Source organism: Cajanus cajan, chromosome 7, assembly GCF_000230855.2.
Source record: "Cajanus cajan strain Asha chromosome 7, NIPB_CcT2T_4, whole genome shotgun sequence".
NCBI classification, from domain to species: domain Eukaryota; kingdom Viridiplantae; phylum Streptophyta; class Magnoliopsida; order Fabales; family Fabaceae; genus Cajanus; species Cajanus cajan.
The window spans coordinates 48,901,773-48,917,270 of NC_138523.1; the positions used below are offsets into that span (position 1 = coordinate 48,901,773).

Consider the following 15,498-nt stretch of genomic DNA (forward strand, 5'->3'; position numbering starts at 1 on the left):
CTAACTCGAGAAGAAAAATGTTCCCACAAAGGAATTTGGATTTCTCTCAGCGCAGTCCGTCGTGTTAGTGACGAACGTTAAAGAAATCTAATCCTGATTCTGAAAATCTACGACCAGCCTTATCATGTTTGCGTAGGGGAAGATTTCTTATTAATACAAAATTAAGAAATGCTAAAGACACGCTTTAGAAGCACTGATTAAAATGAGGTATTAAAATAATAATAATAATAATAATAATAAGAGATAATAGCATTCCTAATGCAATGTTTATGATAAAAATTCTCAAGGGTCATTGAAAGCAGCCGGAATCTAATCAATCTGCATGTAAATTGCAGGGACCGAATCAAATAAACAATCAAAATGCCGCTTAACTACAGAAACATTTTTTGTAACCAAGGGACTGAACCCCAACTAAACACAGACATAATCATATGTACTTTGCCAAATAAAACTGCGCAAATTTAACTGTTGCACAGCCTATAACCATCGTTTGATCTGAGTACAACCTTTCACTTTCTTGTGTATGAAAACTAACACCCCTCGGGAACGAAATGGATTTATTACATTGAAAATCATTTTCAACAAAAGAGAAGGGCAAGCAAAAGGGCGAAAAAGTAATCCCTCGTGACTAACTCTCACTTCTATCACAGTACCATCAACATATTGACTAATTAATAAAGATTCATCTAGTGCTGAAAATTGACCCAAAACAAAATTTAACATTGGACCCGATCCAGTAGCTCAATCAGCGTATCTGGGAAGGTGAACAAAGCAGTCCAGAAGCATCTGCCCCAATCACTGCGAGTTCACAAACATTACATAGCTGTCCCTTCTGGCTTGGCACAAAGCGTGAAGAACAGTATGGGCAAGAGACATCCTTCTGTCCTCGATAGATCGGCACATAAGTTGCACCACAAATTACAAATGGATTCCGGAAATCATAGTTCAACTGGGTCGCATCAGTCATGTTTCTTTCAGCAGCTGCCACCACTTGCCTTGCTTGCTTAGCTTGGTTTTCAATCGTTGGATTTGTCTCAAGTAGCCTCCGGGCAAAGTTAGCAGCAGTGGCAAGGTTCTTGGCTTTGAAACAGACAGTCATTGCATTCTGCAAAGCTAACCTCAAGTGAGGTGCCTGAAGGTTGCAGTGAGTGAAATATGCTGCAAGCTCCTGCTGCCGTGCTACATTGTCCTTTACTTCCCTCCTCTGTAGCTCCATTTGCAGACCCAGAACATATTCTTTGACAATGATAACCAGTTCCTTAACATCATCCACTTCCCTCCTTGACTCAACGACAATCAACGGAATTGTATGAAGAATATTAACAAATGTCCGCAGGGCCTCGGTGAATTTCCCAGCAGTAGTTAACTTGTAACCAGCTCTAAGCTTTTCATCCAATTGAGACAATTTGAAAGGAAGTGCTGGTGGGCCCCTCACATTTGCACTAGATGACTCGGTCCAACCTCTTTCAACTGCAAGTGATATGACTGGAGCAGAAGAAAATGCACGCAGATAGGAATGACTGCCAGTGTGAAGATCAAGAAACATGGATCTCAAGGGGGCAAAATTAGTTATCCCAAGTTGCCGGTTCAGTAATCTCATTGCAGTATCAAAATTTCCAGCAGCTGCATGATCAGCCGCAAGAGATGATTTCTGAGTCCATATATGGCTTACCGGCATGCCAGGTGTTGGAGTCACAAAAACTGAAGATTGTGTACTGACTGAAGCTTTTGGAGTCTCAGCTTCCGCCAGGCCTAAATCCTCCATCTCCCATCCACCCTCTTCATCATTTTCTTCACCCACTTCTCCATCCTCCAAGATCGCAGCCACGTCTCCATTTTGTAAGCCATCTGCATCAACAATGTCAAGCTCCTCACCCCAATCAGCATCAGCACCCTCGTACTCTTCTTCATCAGCAACTCCCCGACCTGTAGTGTCAAGCACACCATCAAACATGCCTCGCATGACTCTGAGAAGAGGCCAATCACTTCCACACATGACAGGTGATGGAGGCATCAAGAGAGAAGGTACTTTTCCTTCAGGCAAAGATGGAATATTATCTCCCAGTTCAGCTGCAAGCCGCTCTGCAACATCATGTAGCCCATGGACTGATGCAGTGATGTAAGCAAGAGGCAAATGGCCCACATTCTCCAAGATCTTAACACGTTCTCGAACATCACCCATATACAAAGCATTGTGAAACTGGCCCATCACATCATTCTTGACTTCAGCAATTTTCAACATCTTTGATAGTTTCTCCAAGTTACCAGTGACAAGATAAAGGAAAGACAATCTCTCAAAATTTTTTGTCCTCTGGTATGCATACTCTACAATACCAGCATTGCCTTGGCGAAGAGCCTCAACCCCCAAACGGTACCAGTGATCTTTTTCATCAATTGCTGTAGCTGATGCAACTGCAATCTGAATATTCCCACTCTCTAAAGCCAAATTGAACCGAATTTTCTCATCTTTGACAAAATGCAGTGCAACCTCAGGAAAGCCCTTCTGCTGTAGATAAGCAATCATAGCCTGTCCACAAAGCTGAGAGTTTTTGATCATGTTCATAACATGGTCATATCTTTTCTTCAAGAGGGAAAGCTTAAAAATATATTCAGTTGCATCAATAATTATTGCTCTGTTCTTTCCATCCCTATCCAAGCAGAAGATTGTGTTTCCAGAGACCTTTGTGATATAAATTGGAATGTCCAGTGTCTTTATTATCCCATTATCTCCATTGGGAAGACAGTATTTGATGTGATTTAGTGTTGTATAAATAAAAACACCATTTTCATCCCAGGCTCCACTTTTTACACGGATTGTCTCATGGAGAGTACACTGGTGCACAAGTTTCTTGCTAGCAATTATAATGGCATGTTTGCTGAGCAAAGCAACATGTTCCATGTCATCAGACCAGACAACATATTTAATAAAAGGGGTCTGAAGTTCACCAAGAACAATCCTCTGCTGAAGATCAAATATGACAACCCTATCCTCTGACCTACATAGCAAGTTTCCTGTTCCTGCATAGAAGATAGCATCTGCGGCAATTGGAAGGACACTCTTCTTGACAATCTCATTCTTCAAATTTTTTATAAGGACTTGATTGTTGCTCTTCTCAAGCACAGCAAACCGATTGCGAGCCACAAAGATTGCTGATGCTCCGTGACCTCTTTTCGCATCTTGCACATCACCCCTACCATAACTGTCCTTTGATATACAATATAACTCATAAGATCCACCATCTACATCTGAACACAGAAGAAAAGCATTTTCAGATGGGCTATAGGAAAGAGTCTTTGGACTTTGATTCAAGCTTAGAGAGCCTGGCCGTCGAAACGGAAGCACTTGTGCATCTCTTTGTGTAGAGAATTCATAGACACACAAAAACCGTTCTTTTGTGTAGAACAACGAATCACCACTAACCACAAAAGCAGGCCTTTCTCTCTCCAGCTTAAAAACAATCATGCCACTGTCATGCCCAGCTGCCAGCAGGTTCATTTCAGGATGAGCCGCAAGAATCCAAAACCTGTCATGCTCCCGGCGGAATGTTTGAATTCCAGTTCTCTTTGTCGCATCCCATATGCGAATACTCTTGTCTTCAGAATTTGACACAATGATATCCTGTTTAGCATGGAACATAACACATGAAACATTATTCATGTGTCCTCTCAAGGTGTCCACTTCCCAAGCCTTTGTGTCTGAAAATAGAGACAAATCATTAACAGCATAAACAATACCACTTCAAACACTACAATTTTATTCTTCACTACATCCCACAAGATTTATTGCGTCCAAAAACTGGATATTGGTAAGATTTTGGCCAGCTTGGATAAACAGATTAATTGATGTCTCACTGAATAAAAACCTTATCATAAAAGTACTTATATCCGTGTTGTGTTTATAAGTGAAGGGTAAACAAGGTTAAGTAGCTTTTATATAAGTAGTTTCCATAAACTATTTTGAATAACTTATTGAAAACAGCATATGGACATATCATAAATTATTTTCATATGCTCTTCCAAACACTTACACAAGTACTTATGTCATAAGACAAGTTCACAATCACATAGCTCTTCCAAATGGGGCATTAGTTTTAAACTTTCATCCCCATCAACTCCAATAGAGGATTTGTGAATGCCAAACATGATTTTGCCAGGAAAAAAAATAATGTTTGGTTATTTACAGTTCAAGCTAGTTTAGAAGAAAAAATTGGCATTAAAGCAAAATTGTAAAGACATCCATCCACGCACTAGCGTTAACACGACAAGCAGAAGATGATCAATACAAAAAAAAAAAAAAAAAAAAAACATTACCTAAAAATGAGAATGAAAAGGCAAGGAAATATGCGAAATTTACCATTCATCCTCCAAAGTTTGACTTGTCGATCATCGGCAGCAGACACGATGAGAGGCAGCGAGGGGTGGAAGGAGGCCCAATTGACACCTCGATCATGGCCCTCCAAAACATACTTAACAACGGCATCAACGCCGCCGAAGAGATCGGTATTCATCTGGCTGAGTCTGAGGATATCATCGGCGGGCGAGGCGCTCTTCCTCTTGAGGGAACTGATGTCCCAAACGCGCACAGTCTGATCAAGCGACGCAGAGACGACGAGATCCTCCCTGGGGTGGAAGAGGGCGCACATGACGTAGTGGTTGTGGCCAGTCAAAACGGAAATACAAGTCCGCGATTGCCAGTTCCAGATGCGAATGGTTTGGTCGTCGCTGGCGCTGACAATCCATGGATTCTCGTGGTGGAACTGGACGGTGCGGATGTAGTCGAGGTGTCCGAGGAGCGTGAAGAGGCACCTGTGGAGCTTGTAGTTCCACACCTTGATCTTGTAGTCGTCACCTGTAATCAGGGTTAGGGTTAGGGTTAGGGATCTGATCTGAAACGCATTGCAGATCTAGGAGATAGGCAGTATTTACCTCCGGAGACGAAGAGAGGCTGGGAGTGGTGGAAATGGACGCCGCGGACGGGGCCGTCGTGCTCGTCGAACTTGTCGATGAGGGTTCCCATGCGGTAATCCCAGAGCTGGATGACGCCGCTGTGGAGGCTGGCGAGGATCCATGGGCGCTTCGGGTGGAAGCTCAGGCCCTTCACTCGGTTGCTCTTGGTCTCGAACTTGGTCAACATGGTTAGGGTTAGGGTTTGGAGTGAGTGAGATGAGACAAGTGTAAGAAGAAGAAGAAGAAAAGAGAAGAGGGTTTTGCGAATACGAGATTCAGATCCGATCTGCGATCCCTCCACACCCTCGAATTGAGCATATCCCCGTTACGTTACTAAAGTCTCTCCACATTCCCCTCTTTATATACTCCTTTTTTCTTTTTTATTCTTCCTATTCACGCTATTTTTTTTTTTTTTAATTTAGCATATATTATGTTAGGACTTGGTTTTCATTTTCTGTGTATAATTTCTTTGGTGGTACACAAGAACATTAGATAAGAATAAAAAAAATAGATTGAATTTTAAAATTTTAGTACACAAAATAAATTCAAAATAATATTTAAAAACAAATAGACCGAAAATTAAATAAGTCAACCCATTTCATCTTATCTCTATTATGATGTGTGTTTGGTTTGTGGTTAAAAATTTGTAAAATCATATTCAACAAAGAAGACACAAAAATTTGCTTTATATTTTAATGTTTTGAAAAGAATGGATTTATATTTAAAGTAATGGTAACAGATTTATAAACATGTTATTAGTCTAATAAATTGATAAGTTTATAAGTTAAAATGTTTATTTCACTCCATTATTTTTTTACGAATTGAGAGGTTAACTCGTGTTATCACCCCTAATTTGTAATCATGAAAAAGTTTAAGTTATGCACAATCAACGTCAGTACTTAATAAATTTTGTACTTGTCTCATAACTAATTTAGTAATAAACCCTTAATTATATATTTATTTGCATTTTTTTGAATAACCAAATTTTTTATAAAAAAAACGTGGCCAATAACATCAATATTATAATATAAATAATAATAATATAACAATCTAAATTTACTTTAAAAAGTAACAAAAATAAATAATACTAATATTACTATATAAAATTCATACTCATTTTAATAATTATATATATATATATATATGAAACTCAATATTATCTAAACTGTACTATCCTGGTCAGAATCCGATCTGACCCCTCTACATGGGTGTACTCGGTCAGAATCTGACCTGTCTGCTCTATAGGGGTAACTCGTCCAAATTCCGATTTGACCCTCTCACATAGACACTGATCCGGTATCAGGGATAAAATCTCATCTTTAATGACAAAATATTTTCCAAATATTAACGGTTATGAAGATCTCTGCGCTCACGGGGTCCATGAGGCCCATGAGCAAGAAAGTCTAAGACCTAAAACTCTATAACTAAGCGGACAGATTACACATTACACTCTTGAATGTTCTGCCTTGGGAAGGTTGACCTAGGAGAAGACCCCTAGACGCCCCCTTGGCCGGAACAGTGTACCGTCCCGGCTATAAGCCGATATGGCCTCTATACAAGGGACACTCGGTAAAAAATCGATCTGACCCCTGTACAGGGGACACTCAGTTATAAGCCGATATGACCCCTATGTAAGGAGCCACTCGGTCAGAATCCAACCTTGTCTCTCTGCAGGAGGCCAATCGGTCAGAATCCGACCATGTCTCTCTACAGGGGGCCAATCAGCCAGAATCCGTTCCGGCCCTCCTCGTTGGAACGTTGTCTCGGCCAGATCCCGATCCTACCCTCCTCATATATATGCTAGACCAAAGTTAAGGATAAGATCTTACCTTTAATTATGAAATATCTCTCAAATATTAACGGTTATGGAAATCTCTACGTTCACAGAGCCCATGAGGCCCAAAAACAAAAAGGTATAAGACCCAAAACCCTAGAGCTAAGCAAACAGGTTATACATTACACTTTTGAATGCTCTGGTTCGGAGGTTTGATTTAGGAAGAAACCCTAGTCCACCCATCATTGACCATAACATAAACAATTTTCATTGTGATTTTAGAATAAAAATATCCAAAAATAATTCAATTTACACTAAACTTCTTTCGACTGAAATTAAGTTTACGTAGTTAAGTTAACCAAGCTTCATTTTATCAATTATAATCCAACACACCTATATTCACACGAGATAAATATAATTTTATTTACATTCTTTATTTTTATTATTATTTTTCTAAATCCTATTTTGACTTTTTTTTCTTCCGCAAATTGTTTTTTGTCTCACTGCCTAATTTCATCTTATTATTTTTTTATTTGACGATAAAAGAAAATTACTACATTTATAATTTTTTTTTTCTTTTTAAAAACATATAAGAACCTAGATTCAACGTTATTTCATTACCATTGCTTAGCCTACCCTATCACTAAAATATTTTGACCATCACACTAACTCCATTTCTTATCCATAAAATACTTTACATACAAATATGGTTTAACAAGTACTCTGGCCCAGCCCAAAAACTTAAACCAACGAAATAATGATAAGTGTGTGAGAGATCGAAGGAAACACGATATTGGTATCTAAGGAAAGGCATTGAAATAATCTTACTACATTGGTTGAATCAATAAAGGAAAAAATATTGATTGAATCGATTAATTTGCGATTAAGTTATGTGATGTTTGCTGCAGACCATGTCAAAACAATTAATTTCAACAATATAAATCTCCATTAGATAGCCTTAGCCCTTTAAAATTAGAGTTTAAAGAAATAATAGTATATTCGTAACATTTGACATGGTCAACTTTTTTTCTTCAATAGAAAAAGTTCATTCGATACTTTATTTGTTTCCTAAACTTTGTAAATCATTTATTACTATCTCATCTTAACTACTAAGTAAAATATGTAAAAGTTGAATAAATTTGGTTGAATATACATGACATGATTTATTTATTTATTATATGTCTTTTTCAAAGACACGATACATTAAAGTTTAATATAGTCTATAAATTTATTTAAAAGTTTATTTTATAATAATTAATAACTAATATAAAAGTAAAAATAAATATACTATGTTTTGTAAAATTTGAATATAATTTTTTATATAATATAAACTTATTTTTAAGATCTAATATGATAAACATGATATATTTTAAGATCTAATATAACTTATTTAAAATATATTTTGTAGTAAAATCTCTAAATGTTACATAAATTTATAATTAAATAAACTTACAAGTTTTATTTTGTATATATGTCAACATGTTAAATATTTATAAAGACTAATCAATGTGTGATTTTAATTCCTTATTATTATTATTTTTATTTTATTTAAATAAACTTATTTATTATGTTTAATAAACTTTTAAATAATTTAAAATTAATTTTTTTAACTAAATAAATTTAAATAAAAATCTTGACCTAAGATGCTTATAAAATAAGTTAGGTTTAAGCCCTAAATCTTAAATTTGAGTACAAGTCCGTGAACTTTTCTATACGATATTAAATTGTATGATTGGTATTGTGATATTTTCTCTTCATTCATAAACATAGTTTGAACTAATTTTCAATATAGTGTTCTTTAACTTTTCAAGATAATAACGATGAATTAAGTCTTTTCACTAATTTATCAATAATGTTCTAAAAAAGAACCTTGTTAGTATGTGATAAAAGGATAATAATTAGTATGATGAAATAAAGATAAAAGTAAAATAGATATAAAAATTGAAAATGTATCATAAAGTCATGCCCAAATGTTGTTTTTACCAACAATTCTTGAAACAAGAAATAAAATAAAATATTTTTATAATTATTCAGATATATTAAGAAGACAAAAATAAAAAGGGGAACGAAAAGACTCAAACTTTACATAAAATAGGATCCGAATGAATAATTTAAGGCCTCCTTTCCAATCCTAATAATTTTATTTACTTCATTCCTCTCCATCCCATCATTCTCTCTGTATTATTTTTCATTCTTTGTTTTTCTACACTTTTGTCTTTTGTCAAGTTTCATCTTCAGTCTTTGGAAGTTGGACCGATATCAATGGGCCCAAGCTCAATGGTTAGATCCGGGATGAATTATCTTTTTGGGCTGAAAGTTAGTACCAGCAAAACATGGACCCCCCAAAAAGAGTGAAACCAGCATAACTGAATATTATGTTTTAGTTGCACAACAAAGAACAACAAAAAAAAATATATTAAGTTCGATTATACAACAACGAAAAATATTAGATACTCATTTAGATTCTAGAATAACAAAAATATTGAGCCCAGATCTAACCATTGAGCTCAGGCCCATTCATATGGATCCAATTTCCAAAGACTCTGAAGATGAAACTTAACGACCCAATCTTTTGTCAATTGTTAATTTTTTGATTATTTGATGGAAAGCCACTAGTTTCAGTTCATGAATCTAATTTTGTTGTTGATTCAAATGATATTCACTGCGTTACCAGTATTACAAATCAGATGGGATCTATACATTTTCTCTAATTATAATTTCACATGTATATTAATTTTACTACAACTCCTTTTTTTTCTTTCTTTTTTGTAACATTCATAATATTTTAAACAAAATTCATAATATACGAATTGTCTTTTTTATTACTTTTAACTAATATTAAAATGAATTTATAAATTAAAAATGATAGAGGTGAACCAAACCATTAGTGTAGATATCGAAGCTATGCTCTAACATTTAGTTAATATTTAATATGTTGATTATATATATATATATATATATATATATATATATATATATATATATATTAATTGCATTGGAACAAAATTGTTTGTTAGTGTAAATTCAAAATATCTATACTTATAATTTACTTTTTATTAAATAATAAAAATTATTATCCCTGTCTTTATATTAGACCCTTTCAACAAACTTATATTCTTCAAAAATTAATTATTTATTTATTTATAATATTAAATTTATCAATACTCTCTCCATTCCAAAAGTTTAATTCTTTAAACTTTTTAATACACAAATTCATAAATATGCCTATTTGAATTAAATTACCGTCATTTATTTTTACAAATTTCTATAATATTTTCAACTACTTCATTTATATTCCTATAAAACATAATGCTCAACTAAAAACAACATTAATATGGTCCAATTAAACTAATTTTAATTAAAAACTACACATAAGAGTATAATCTGAAAAAACAAATTACATAAAGATGTGTTGTAATTTAAAAAAAAAAAATTTAAAACAAAGTAAAATTTCAGAATAACTAAAGTTTTATAATGAAGGAAGCGATTTAAATTGTTTTTAAAAATTATTTTTTTAAATAAAAATTTATCTTTTTACTTTTAATTAATTCTCACTTAATTAATTAATGTTTAGAAAGAGAGTGTTTTAATCATCTAAAAATTAGGCTTACTCATCTCCTCCAATTCTAATAAAATAGAAAAAGACTTTATCTCATTAATTTTTAATATTTATTATTTTTTCTAATTTTAATGAATTAAGATTATTATAAAGAAAAAAATTAATTCAATAGATAATTAAAAAGGAGTGCTATAAAAAATAAAAGTAATAAAGTGAAATGTATGTTTATGAAGAGAATTATAATCTTTTATAAATAAATTAGTTTGGTAATAAATCTTAGGTATAATTTTTTAAGTGTAGCTTAATTATATTGTTGTCTAATTAAAATCAAAACTTTACCTAAATAATATGTACTTATTTTAAAACAGATTTGATTGATATACATTTACATATATTGTGAATGTATAATTCTAACCCTAATCAAATAACAACACCAACTAAATTAAATTAGGAAATAGCAAACCAAGTTTTCTCCTTTTTGACAAAGCCGGCAGTGATATATAGTGGAAATAAATAGTGGCAATGAATGGGCATTTAACTCTTCCTTCAGAGTTGGGGCTGCTTCTTTACAGATTAAATGCAATCTTTCATCTGTGTAGAAACAAAAGGAATCCTGCTTTGGTATAACATGACAAGTTTAAGTGACACCTTTTCTTTCACTTTTCCTATCTCATGTGTAATGTTTATGTGTTACTCTTCTCTGCTTCTCTTTCGGCAATAAAGATTAAAGACATCCTAATATTTTAATCCATCACTGCCTTATGCTCTTTTTAATTCCATTTTATCAATATTTCTATTTTTCATATATCTTAATTACTTCAATCTTCACTTTTATAAACTACGTATATGAGAGAGTAATTAATGCATCATCCCAAACAGAATCAATGTTAGTATCTCACATCCATAATTTTTTAATCTGATTTCGTTTTGGCTATTTATAGTATTCATAGACAACGTAGAATCCGGGCTGTTAATTAATAAAACTGGTAGTGGTGCAGTTGTGAATCCAATAATTGGCACTCAATCACTCATTATTCAACCAAATACAACGAACGCGAGATATGTTCCTCTTCTACGATTCAACCAATGGAGATTATGTTGCTTGCGAATCTGACGCCATATGCGGCCATGTGGTGTTGATCTGGAACAAAGAAACATGGTTACTTAAATATTAAGGTACTAATTTCAAGTTTAATTTAAACAAACTAATTAATAAAAGTAACCAAATTATTATTATATATTTACCAACAATTATCCTTAACTCAACAATAAATGAATTAGAAGGATGGTTTCACAAAAGAGAAATTCAAGCAAATGAATAACATATCCCGGAGCCATCTAATCAAACTCTGAGATGTATCAAGTTTGGTCATCGAATTTGTATATTTTAATATTTTCTAAGACTAATTATAAAAATTGGAAACAATTAACATGCAGAAAATACAATTTTATTTTATTCCTATTTATATAAGACTAGTACGTAAATACTTTTATAAGGGGTGTGTTTTGAGTCTGTTGAACTTTTGAGACTCTTAAACTTTTATTTACCAAAATAAGATAAAATAAAAATTCAAGACTAGTTTAAAGCAAAATATTGGAGATGGATTCTTAAAATATTTATGATGTTCCATGTCAAGTTTCAGAGTAGTACTTACAAGGACTCCAACATTCAAGTAAAGAGATACAAGAGAATATGAAGCATATGGAATTAGTTAATATCAATTGGCCTATTAGCCTTATTTATAAGGCTCATCGATCGTGAGTTAAAGTGGTGATGAATACAACATGAAGAGTGTTGGTAATATATTCTCTATTACACTCCCTCTAACACTTTGTTCTTCATTTGTTAATTTATTTTAAAAATTATAAAATTATGATTGAAGTTTATTAAATAAGTTAAGGTTGGAGTAAGGCTCACATAATTTTATAATTTTTAATAAATTTTAATAAATAATAAAAGGTATATATATTTGTACCGTCCTAGACTTATATCGATATGGCTTACTAATAGATATTTGGCCGAAATGAAATACCGAAATGGAATAGCTTGGGTCGAGCGACGAGCAGGAGTTACCATCCATAAGTACTATTTTGGTTTTTTTCCGATATATCTTTACTGGGGAATTTAGAGACGAGAACTTTAACTTAGCACGTACCATAACAAGAATAAAATCTCATTAATAATCAAATATTCAAAACATAAAAAATGACTAAAAATCACGAAACTAATGGGATTACAGGGTCCACAAGGAGTAGATATAAAACCTTGAATCCTAAACTTAATGAGACATCTCTTACTCTTGAATGCTCTCACTTAAGAAGTTTGACCTAGGAGAATAATTCTAGACGCTCACTTGACTGAAACAATATTAAAAAAATCTGATAAAGAATGTATTATTAGGATTTTTCATAAATAAAAGTATCAAGATATGAGAATATGAAATACGCATTTTATTCCGCACCTCTTAACTTTGAATTTTAATTTGGATATCAAAGTCGTTGTACGTGTTTATACTTAAGCATGAATATGAATACATTAATAGAAATTCACATTTCTAAAGTGCTACATAGATTTAATTCCTTCGGGTCTCAATAAACAATGTCTAATTACATTTAGTATTTACCATCTAACTAATAAACTTGGGACTCTCGGTGATCAATCCTAAACATAGAAATTGGCAATGTGATTTGCACATCCAATTATGACTGTGATCATGAGAGAAACAAAAATAGAAATAAAAGAAATATAAAAGGAAATGTACAAATAATGTAATAAAAAAAAAGTTAAAAAAAGGAAAAAGAATGCAAACATTTCTCTAATATTGCCCCGCAGCGATCTCTGTCAGATGGTTCAGTACTATGAGCAAGTTAAGCTAGTATTTCAGAACGGAGAATGATATATCCAGTTATGAATTTCAGAACCACAAATAATTGTCGGTGATCATATTGGATAATGTTAGTTCTTTACCTAGGACCATTGTACCTTTTGATGAAATCGAGAGAATATAATACAAGGCTCTAAACTACTACTTTCATTTCCATTGCCAACACTTTTATGGGCTACTCTAGTATAAAGCCTGTCCACCAAATCTTTTTTCTCCCTAACAAATAAATTATATATACATGATCATTGCCATTATGGATACGTTTCTAAACTTGGTTTTAAGTAATTTAAATTTATAACCTCATTTTAGTCAAAATTTGATTTAATTGTTCTTTTACTCTCTCTTAACTACATTTTGCATAATTTTGATCATTTTTTTAAATTCAAATTTAAATAATGTCAATTTTCTTCTTATTTTTTCTATTTTAAAATTTTAAATATGTTCGAATTTTTGTTATCATTATAATTTTTATGAATAAAAATTATTAAATATTTTATGTAAGGATATTGTGATGGATTTGAGATATGAAGTCATTTCAAAATTTTAAAAATTGAGATATTTTTGGGGGTAAAATTTAATGTTTTGTTTGGTGGATTTTGAGTAGTGAAAAATTTATACAATTCAATTTTTGATAGGCAAATAAATTTATTAAAATATATATAAACACTAACGTACAAGAAGTGTTATATACAAAGTCCGAAAACAGAGTAACCAAAGCATAAAACAGATCATCATATCACAACACCCAAAAATTCCGTGGATTGAATATGGAAGCTCTATGCATTTTGACAATGACTAAGGGTTAATTACTATTTTCTACAAGACAAACTTGAAATTATATGCATTTAGAGTTAGATATAATTTGTAATTCGAAACAAAGACCCTTCACCAAACCCAAAATTTCCCATGGCTGCAACACTTCCATTTATCAACATGTGTCTTGCTAATAATTCTGAGAGGTCAAAATCATATACAGTCCAAACTAGAGAGAAAAAAATATATAATTAACTAAAGTTATGATAAAAAATATATAATTAATTTATATAAGAATAAAGTTTATAACAATTTTTAGTATAAAAGAATCCATAAATTGTGTAAAAAAAACTTGATGACTTCATCAGCTACTACTATTTATCAAAAAAAGGAGCGTGATCTTTTACAAATCGAAATTAATTATGTATACACTATACACTATAAGGCGAAAAATTATTTATTTAAATAAATATAATGATAAAAATAATGGAGGTTAAATAATTATAAGTGTAATAATAAATGTAAGAGTAGAATTGAATTTGAGTCATTTAAATAAATGTTAGTAAGGATTTCATAGCATAGACATGAAGATGTAAGTAAAAAATTTGTATGGGTGAGCATAGATTGAATTGAAGTAATGAAGTATATATTTTGGAGGAGGAACATCCTCTATGCTGTAGCCCCCACCTGGCGTTGGATCTCCCTTCTTCGAATCCTTTTCGTGACAATGACGCATCCAATGCTTCCAACCTCTCATTATTCTTTTCTCTTCTCAAACAAAGCTGATAATCTTCATTGAAACTTGTGCTTTACTTCCTTACCCTTCTTTTTCCATTAATTATACCACATAGCATGTAGCATATAGCATCTTCATCTCTCTCTCTGCTTGTATATTCCTCAACTTGAGCCACTATAGTTTACCTCCACTTTATTCTTTTCCAACTTATAAAGTATACCTCTTCGCAAACACTGGCTTATAGATCAAGTTCTCTTTCTTTATAATTGGTTCATTCCTAACTTAGCTTCCACATGATGCCATTGCCCATCCACCATCACTAAACCCTTTTTCTCATTATTTTACGGTCACGCCCACCTTTTAGGACATATGGAAGAGTAAAGACAAAGAAACGTAAAAATCAAGCCATACCACATCACATGCTCCTCTCTTGCCAACAAAATTATTAATTCACATCCTTTCATTTTCTACACACTACAAAAACTTAATACCATACCTTCATTTCTTTAATTGCTTTCTATCATCTATCATCTATCTACCTTCACAAGGAATAACCATCACATTTGGAAGGAGATATCTCTATTTCTTTCTTTTAATAACTTTTTTTTAATTTAAAATACATTAATTTTATATAATTATGCCTTTCTTAATAAAGTTCAAACTATAAAATAATTTTAATGTGCTTTTTATAAACTAGAAAAAGTAGCCATAAAAAAATATTAAAAAAATATATAAAAAGTGATTTCTTTAAAAATCTACTCTATCGCTCCAAAATATAGTTATATATAGCTACAAAAAGTTTGTCTTGAAAAAGGAGTTATCGGAAGACATTGAACTTGGAAAT

The 15,498-nt window shown here is 32.5% G+C and overlaps 1 protein-coding gene across 1 annotated transcript; it reads right to left on the reverse strand.

The window, feature by feature from the left end:
- Window positions 1-310: 310 nt before the first annotated feature.
- Window positions 311-5,292, reverse strand: LOC109804729 (coatomer subunit alpha-1). Its single transcript, XM_020366562.3, has 3 exons — window positions 4,927-5,292; window positions 4,355-4,849; window positions 311-3,696 (listed from the first exon to the last, which is right to left on the reverse strand). The coding sequence occupies exons 1-3, from the start codon at window positions 5,132-5,134 to the stop codon at window positions 746-748; spliced, it is 3,654 nt and encodes a 1,217-aa protein (XP_020222151.1). The 5' UTR covers window positions 5,135-5,292; the 3' UTR covers window positions 311-745.
- Between the last annotated feature and the right edge of the window lie 10,206 nt (window positions 5,293-15,498).